General features: G+C 34.8%; 1 protein-coding gene across 6 annotated transcripts; it reads left to right on the top strand.

The window, feature by feature from the left end:
* Positions 1-1,693: 1,693 nt before the first annotated feature.
* On the top strand, positions 1,694-7,546 carry LOC145086395 (protein FLX-like 3). 6 transcript variants are annotated; one of them, XM_079024172.1, is made up of 7 exons: positions 1,694-1,850; positions 2,434-2,959; positions 3,064-3,209; positions 3,277-3,356; positions 3,465-3,671; positions 7,002-7,034; positions 7,178-7,546. In XM_079024172.1, the coding sequence occupies exons 2-5, from the start codon at positions 2,439-2,441 to the stop codon at positions 3,546-3,548; spliced, it is 831 nt and encodes a 276-aa protein (XP_078880298.1). In that variant the 5' UTR covers positions 1,694-1,850; positions 2,434-2,438; the 3' UTR covers positions 3,549-3,671; positions 7,002-7,034; positions 7,178-7,546. The 6 variants fall into 6 exon arrangements, with proteins under 6 accessions (XP_078880298.1, XP_078880294.1, XP_078880286.1 ...); XM_079024168.1 differs by having other exon boundaries at positions 3,465-4,881; XM_079024160.1 differs by having other exon boundaries at positions 3,465-4,897.
* The last annotated feature ends 929 nt before the right edge of the window (positions 7,547-8,475 follow it).

The raw sequence follows: 8,475 nt of genomic DNA, 5'->3' as shown, positions 1-8,475 counted from the left end.
CTTCCACAACAAACAATCACTAATTATTAACCCTAAGTCCATAATTTAACAATCCTGATCGGTGATTTTAATTTTTTTTCAACACGATGACAAGAAATTGAATTTCAATTAACTAATCACAAAATTTCTACTTACTTGCTTCACTGTAGCACTACTTTGATCAATAATCACTCACCACCGGACACCGTGGGATTTCGCCGGAAAACACCCATCGCCGATGACCAATCGCCGGCAGAAGAAGGAAGGGCAGCAACACCGAGAACATGCGTCGCAGGGGAGAAGCGAAGTCGCGAGTTAGTGTCGATAGATTTCTTATTTCCGATTTTAATTGTGTATTGGGCTAAAATTTGTGTTAATTGATAATTAAACTAATTTTATGTGGACACTTGGCAATACTTCATGGACTAGTTTGTATATGGATTTACCATTTAGAAAAAACATAAAAAAATTTAGGGTAACCTAAATTATTTTTTGGGGTTTAACGTCAATATAAAAAAAAATTTCTGAAAAATAAATAGTACTAAATTTTTTTTAACGGACTCATGGGATACCCAGGCTCCATGGTGGATCCGCCATTGGTTATGGTTCACAATTTGAAACTATCTCCATGATAGGAGCTCGATGATTGTGTGCAACTTTGCAATAAAAGAGTAAGGGAAAGTTGTAAAACTATAGAAAAAGGTAAATGTTTGTGTATCTCTATATATTACTATCTTGTTTGTGGTTTTCGAGCGGAATATGTGTTGCCCCTATTAAAGAGACGTTTCGTATCAGGCATTTGAGTGGAAGTGGGAAACATTCACCACATGTGTATTACCATTGTATGTCAAAAACAATAATGTAGTGGAATAAGTCATATGTAATATTAATATGTCATATATAATAATTGTATGTCATATAAGTGTATAATGCATGTATAGTGCTTAAGTCTAGCAACGTGTTTGATATGACACAAAATAATGACAATAACATCATTAATAGTATGTAACTATGTGTAATTGATTGACAATAATTAGTCATATTCCGTCTTTGTAAAATAATGCTTATATAATGATTTTTGATCCTTAAGAACTAAATGACGTCGTTAGAGATTTGGGTGGAGGTGGGGGATAGGGTAGAAGGATCAATTTCAGTTAATATTATCTCAAAGAAGTAAGAGATAATAAAAATATAAAAATGACAAATTAATCATTTAGATGACTTAATATGAAATGAGTGAGAACAATATTTTTTTAGAGACGATGAATGTTAAAATTGAAAAAAATTTGGATCTAATTATTTTTTTTTCAACGGTAAACATACACTCACAATCTCTCACTTTTCTTCATCTCTATTTCTCACTTTTCTTCTCCCTTCTATCTCTCTTTTTCTTCCCAAACTCACAAGCAAATTACCATTGAACACCATTTTCTATGTCTTATAAGAAGCTAGTGACTTGATTTTTTGGAAAATGTTAACACACCTTTACGTAAATGATATTACTATGCATTCGTATAGCTTTATGGCTGAATGACACATTTCTACTGACTCCGCTACAAACGTTTGGTTAAAAAAATTACATAACAGTAAAATATAATTTGCTCTTTTATTTTATTATTTAGTTAACAATAACAATTGTGCCCTCTTTGTCATCATCTTTTTTCTTAAAGAAAATCTTTGTAGGTAAGTCCAACATATTTTTCTTTTCTTTTTTTAAGAAAAATAGATATTTTTTTTTGTCGAACTCGCATCACGGCCTTTTGGAACCTACGACTTACGAGCCTTCTTCGCAAGCAGAAGCTAGAAACCGCAACGCAAATATCTCAGTAAATATCTAAACGCCGATCGGCGCTTCCATCACCTTCAAGAAGGTTTGATTCACAGTCTTATTACTGTTTTCAGATTTTGTCCCATAGATAATTCATCTTGCTACGTATCACATGTTCTTTTCATTCGTACTAGGGTTTTACATTCGATATCTGTAAACGATCGATTTTCGTGCTAGCTTGGGCAAAGTAACTGTATTTATTGGTTTTCTTTGCGGTAAATGTCGATTTACCTCTGTTCTGGAGGACATAAACAGATCTATTATGTAGTTGTAGCTGTGTTGGATTTTATAATAGTTTGGTTCATCATCTGATTTATTCATTGGTTTTAATTGGGAAATATCATAGCCGTGTTTTCGTTATGCAGTGGATATATAAATTGAATTTGAGATGCATTTTCGTTTTGTAACACAGTATAGATAAGTTTTCCCCTTAAACTGATTACTCGTTGCTGATTCTGGAAAGAAGTTCCTTATTAACATTGACTGCTAGAACATCCACCAGTTGATATTCTTGAATCATTTACATCGTTGCATTTATATCTCTTAGTTGGTGTATATTCTATCAATACCTTTTATACTTCACGACTTGTATTGAGTTATGTGTTTTTTCCCTCCATCATGGTCAGCATAAATGGCTGGGAGAAACCGATATCCTCGTGAGAATCATCGTGGGTATCCCCCAGAAGGGCCTCCTTCTCGTGTTCCTATGTCTCGACCCATGCCACCTCATCCCATTATGTTGGAAGAAGAACTTGAAATACAACACCATGAAATCCGTAGACTTTTGGGTGAAAATCGAAGATTAGTTGATGATCGCATTGCTCTGCAACAAGAGTTAGGTGCTGCAAGAGAAGAACTTAGGCGAATGAACATTGCAATTTCTGACATTCAAGCAGAAAATGAAATGCATTCAAGACAGCTAATTGAGAGGGGGCTGAAGCTTGAAGCTGATCTTCGTGCCACTGAACCTCTGAAAAAAGAAGCTGCACAACTCCGTGGTGAAGTAGAGAGACTTAATTCCATTAGGCATGATCTATCTGGTCAAGTTCAGACTCTCTCAAAAGACCTTGCAAAACTGCAAGCTGAAAACAAGCAACTTCCAGCTTTAAGAGCAGAGGTTGAGGGACTACACAAGGAGCTTATGCATGCTAGGTTTGGCAATTGACAATTGACAATTGACATCCCTGTTATTGTTGTAAATGTCTTGTATGTATTAAAAGATGGGATCTTTTTAACTATTGTGATCCCTCCTGTAGAGTTGCTATTGATTATGAGAAGAAGGCAAGTGCTGAGTTGATGGATCAAAAACAATCAATGGAAAAGAATTTGGTTTCCATGGCTCGTGAGGTTGAAAAGCTTCGGGCAGAACTTACAAATTCTGATTCTAGATCATGGGGCGCTGGTATATACTTAGTTATCTCTACTTTCTTATAGTGTTTCTCACTATTATCTGATACTTGGTTGTTTAGGTGGATCATACAGGATGAATTATGGCAATTCTGAAGGCAATTATTCTCGTGCTTATGGTGATGGATATGGGCGTCCAATGGTAGGTTTGCTACATCATTCAAAGTCTTACATATCCATCTGATCACCACACATGTAATTTCAAATTTCAACTTTCATTTGCTTGATTAAGTTTACTCAATGCCCTCAGGGTGCTGGTGACAATGTTCCATTGTATGGTTCAAGCTCTACACCATGGGCAGAGGTGGAAAAATCCCGAATGACACGTCGCTGAAATGCAAATGGTTTATTTTACAAGTTGAAATGTGACAAATGTCCCATCTGCCCTCAGTTATCATGGCTATCTGTTATGGAGAGGGTAGAAGTGTATGGTTCTTCTCAGTTTGTGTTTACATCGGTAATCCTTTGTTTGATCTCATTAGCCATCTTTGTTATGTGAAATAGGAATCTTGAGTTGCTTAATTTAACCACAAAATGCAACAATGGGTCTCTCTTGTGGCTATCATTTACATCATAGACTCATAGTAAAGTATTATAATTTAGAAATTATTAAGCTGTGTCTGTTTTTATTTATATTCAAAATTTCTCCCTTCCATTTGTGATCCTCTTATTTTAAATTGCATCACCACATAGTTAAAGCTAACTGGACTGAATGGTTCATCATTGTTACATATCCAAAGTTAACTGTTTCAGCTCTGAGTGTAGTAAGTATCAGTTTGGTGGTGCAGAAGAAGAGAATTACTTGTATTGGATGAAAGTTATCATCTCTGCATACTGACTAGACAAAAGCTTTGTGTTGAGTTGGAAATTGGAATATAAACATTTAATATCATATACCTTAGAAGATAGAGGTCTAAGTATCGAAGCAATGATCATAGCAACTTGAAGGCATTACGAGTTTTGTATTTTTTTGAGGTGGTAGAAGTCTGGAAGACTGCCACTTTACAGTCTACCTTCTTTAAGATAGCTCTTTAGGACATCACTGTAGAGGTAAGATGTAGTTTCATAATGCATGATTTGACCTATACGCGCATCTTTTTGAGACAGATGTGGTGATATCCATTTAAGGATGATGAGTGTGGTAATAAGGGACTTGATAGTTTGGCTGTTTTGATCTTTTTTAGTAAATTAATTGGATTCATGTTCTGTTAATAGTGATTTGACATCCCATGAACATTGAGAGGCCATATGAGTGGTATTGTGAGGTGTGTCATTACTCATTAGGTGCTGAATGGCATCAGTGTTTTTCAAGTTAGTGGAGAAGCTTTGTGGAAGTATGGTGCAACGAGTCACTTTTAGGTTTCCACTGTGTATGTCAAGTGTTTGAAACTAGGAGAGGAGGATTGTTGGTGTATATGTCTCCAAAATTTGTTTATTGGCATGTTGAGGTTGGTTGGTTTCTTGAGTTATAAATCATGTGAAGTGAAGCAATTTGAAGAGACTTTGGAAAACACTCTGAAGCAGAAGGGGGTGAACATTGAAGAATCTTGTGTATCTTGTTTTGGTTCTTATTTCACCTGAATGTAATGCTTCAGAGCTCAGGGGATCTTCTTCTCATCAGCATGCACATCTGGAGGAAGGGAGGTGGACTGGGCATCTCACATGGGGTGAGTTCTCATATAGGCAAGTACTCTGTCTCAGTTTTGTGGGTAAAATAGGTTCTCATTTATGTGTACATAATTTTTTAGCTACCCTATTTATATATTATTTGTTTATTTGGATGATTTGCTCTGTTAGGTATGCGCTCATTTTAAATCTCTTAGGGTTGATTGGGTTGTTAATTTTATATGCATCTTTAGAATCTTTTAGGGCTGATTAGGTTGCTAATTTTTATATGCTTTATTTTCTATCACATTACAAGAAAATCGTCTTTCCGATCTTACTAGAGTTCCCATCATCAACCCCCCACCCCACCTGTTGATTACCTTGTTGCTGCAGTTTGGTGGTTTTTTTGAAAATGAAATAATATGCCTAATTTGCTCATGCCAGTGGAGTTATCTGGCAAAGATTTGGCCTTTTAGATACACTTGGACAATGTCATGGTTTCTACATTAGGTCCCTATATTATCTGGAAGTGTGATGCTTCATCACTTCACTTGTGATATTATATTAGATGACACAAATGATTCTGATGTTTGGATAACATTCTGACAAGTTTAAAGCACATGAGAGATGGAGTAAGGTTGTTGCTTTTGGATGTGGTCAGCTTATCTCCAATCGCCACTGGAGGAAATAATGAAAACACTTCTGGTTATACAGCCAAAGGTAATCTGTATGAGTTGCAAGGTTAGCTTCTAAGATTTAAGAGGGTGTTTGGTTTTGGAAGGAAGGGAATTGGAATCTGAAGGAATTGTAATATTTCAAGTGGTCAGTTGGTAGGAAATGGAGTGAAACTTAATAGTAATAAAAATAGATTTTTATTTATAATTAGGCTTAATAGTTACGGAATATGTAGGGGAATTTCCGTCTTTTAATAAAAAAGGAAGAATAAATGAATTTGAACTCCTTCCACCCAGCCCTAGGAATGGTGAAATCAATCAAAGATGGAATTTGAAGGAATCTGATGGAATTGAATCCCTGCAATTGCAAAATCCACGAACCAAACATGTGCTATGGTTTTTCATTTGAAAGCAATAACTTTGAATATGATTTCATTTAAGTCAAAGGATCAAGTTCTCCATGTCCTAATCCTATTGGAATTTGGAGGTTTCCTTTGTTAAACAGCTTTTAGTTTATTAGGGAGTGCTACATATATTTTTCCTATAGAATAGATAGCTATGTCTTTGGCCTTTGTTCTTATAAAACAGAGTAGGGGAGCTCTTACAATCAACATTGTTTTGCTTAGTGTGAAGAGTACATGCTTTCATTAGGTTGACTTTTATCGTCTTCTGCTATAGAATATTGTGTCAGTTGATAATTTTATTTGTTAAAACAATTCCTTTACTGCATAAAATTTGGTTACTTTCTGCCCCTTCTTCACCTAGGCTCCTCATATAACCCTTTAGTAGCGACTTTAAGGGCTAAATGCAAGACTTTCCTTTATTTTTTTTTTCCTTATAGCACTACTTTCATTTCTTTTTTTCTTGAGTAAATTACATGAATGGTCCCTATGGTTTGGGGTGATTTGCGCGCTTGGTCCCTAACTAATTTTTTTTTTTAACTCGGAAAGTCCCTATTGTTTGTTTTTGTTATGCGATTGGTCAATGTCTTACCTAAAAATACTATTATTTAAATAGAATTTTTTTTTGGGATAAGTAAGGTAAGGTGAGGGGGGTTGGGGTTGGGGTGTGTTTATTTAAATATTTTAAAAAAATCAAGGGCAAAATAGTTTTTTTAGGTAAGATAGGGACCAAGTGTGTAACAAAAACAAACAATAGGGACCTTCCGAGTTAAAAAAATAAGTTAGGGACCAAACGCGTAAATTACCCTAAACCATAGGGACCATTCGTGTAATTTACTCTTTTTCCTTATTGAGAAAGCTACCCAATTATAACATTGTACTTTCAGTATTTTTTTTCTCTATTCTTATGAAGATATTCTACTTTGAAGCATCTATCCAATTATCGCAATGAAAGTTGCTTTTATGTTTGGATGACATTGCTATAATTGGATTGGGTACAAATTTATATATGTTTGATCAATCTTTTAGGTTGCATAAATCTTTGATTGAAGCAATGTATTTAAGTCCGGTATTAAATTTTTGCTTTTGGTTGTTTTGGTTTTGCAGGTAGACAATGTTGCAATGGTTTGGGAGAAGCAGGTACTGTATATCTTATTATACTAAACCCTGATAATTAAAATTAAAACCCCAGCCACATAAGAAACAAAGCTAACTAAGTTAAGTGCATTGAATGTTGCTTTCTTTATGTTTAAATCTAATCAAGGATCATTAATAATATTTAGATCTATAAACTAATAAAAATGGAGCAACCATAGGCCGGGCCCCCTTCAGCATGCATGCATTATTTCTTGAAGGGATGAAGAACATGCCTAAACCCACAGTTCTGTTGAGTTCCTCTTCGTCACATACAACATAATTATTTATTGAATAGGATTGCCACATCGATCCCATCATGTGGAGACACAACAAACCAAATCACACCTGTTATAAGTATACATTTTGAAAAGCTTTGGTTGTTGGCTACCATTTCAAACATTGAAATTAACAAAAAGATGATTCACTTCCTTCCTAAATTATGGCAAACCCTTAAATGTATTTTAATGCCTACAATTTTATTAAAGATGTTATTTATGAAATCATTGATTTGATAAGTTGGTCTGTTTTGTCTTGTCTAATGGCTTTAAGTTGGGGGTGTTTGATAGTTGCTGATCATTCATATCTGAATGACTATGCTTATGAATGAAACCATATGATGAAAATGTCCATTTTATTATTCTGCTTAAAATGATAATAATATATACCAAAAAACCATCAAAACAAGCTACCATCCTTTATCTATTTTGCACTACTAAACGCACTACCAAAACAGGTTACTATTATAACATCGAATGAAAAATCTTGAAATTTTGTGGACTCGTCCTATAAAAGTGAATCACCTGCACAACCCATTGTATCAACACAATTCACCTTAACACCATCAAACATTTGTGGAAAATCAAGTTAAACTGACAAAAATAACCTTGGTGTAGTATCTGTAGCCATTAGGACTTTTGATGACTATCAACAACTTAGAGCATACGGTATGGGCAACGAGAAGTGTTATTTTTACTGATGTGGCACCTTATAACCTAGTCATAACAAGATGAACATCACCCCTCCTTGTTAAGAGGATGTTATGGCATATCTTGTTGTGAGGAGCACAAGATGCAACAGGAAGTTTAATTGGTTGTGGCCTTTATCAACCAATCAAATCATTTTCTTTATTTATCTCTCTACTTCTTAACATGTTATAACATGGGGAACACCATTTCCCCCTTGGTGTTATAGATGAAGTGGCATATGAACTTGGTGTTATAATGTGACCCATACCTAATGCTCTTAGGATTTGGGTGAAAAAGCTTGGTCAAGAAAACTTTGTCATCATAGGGATCAGGAACTCAATTTCATCTTTCACTAATCTACAATTTCACAAAAACCAATTTGAGTTTAAAAGTCGAAACATGTCATTTTGAACAATTCATTGTTTAGAACACACAAATGTACACAAAAATCAAATTTCATACATGTTGGGTTAAAATCA

The sequence above is a fragment of the Lactuca serriola genome, chromosome 1, assembly GCF_051521515.1.
Source record: "Lactuca serriola cultivar US96UC23 chromosome 1, Lser_US96UC23_V15, whole genome shotgun sequence".
Classification (NCBI taxonomy): Eukaryota; Viridiplantae; Streptophyta; class Magnoliopsida; order Asterales; family Asteraceae; genus Lactuca; species Lactuca serriola.
Note: the sequence above shows the minus strand (reverse complement) of the source record. Positions and strands in the feature narration are given on the sequence as shown.

Bases quoted from the DNA above. Each gene is read 5' to 3' on its own strand.
- LOC145086395 (XM_079024172.1), top strand. From the start codon at position 2,439: ATGGCTGGGAGAAACCGATATCCTCGTGAGAATCATCGTGGGTATCCC. The intron at 2,960-3,063 runs GTTTGGCAATTG...TCCCTCCTGTAG, and splicing joins AAGGAGCTTATGCATGCTAG to AGTTGCTATTGATTATGAGA. The intron at 3,210-3,276 runs GTATATACTTAG...TTGGTTGTTTAG, and splicing joins TTCTAGATCATGGGGCGCTG to GTGGATCATACAGGATGAAT.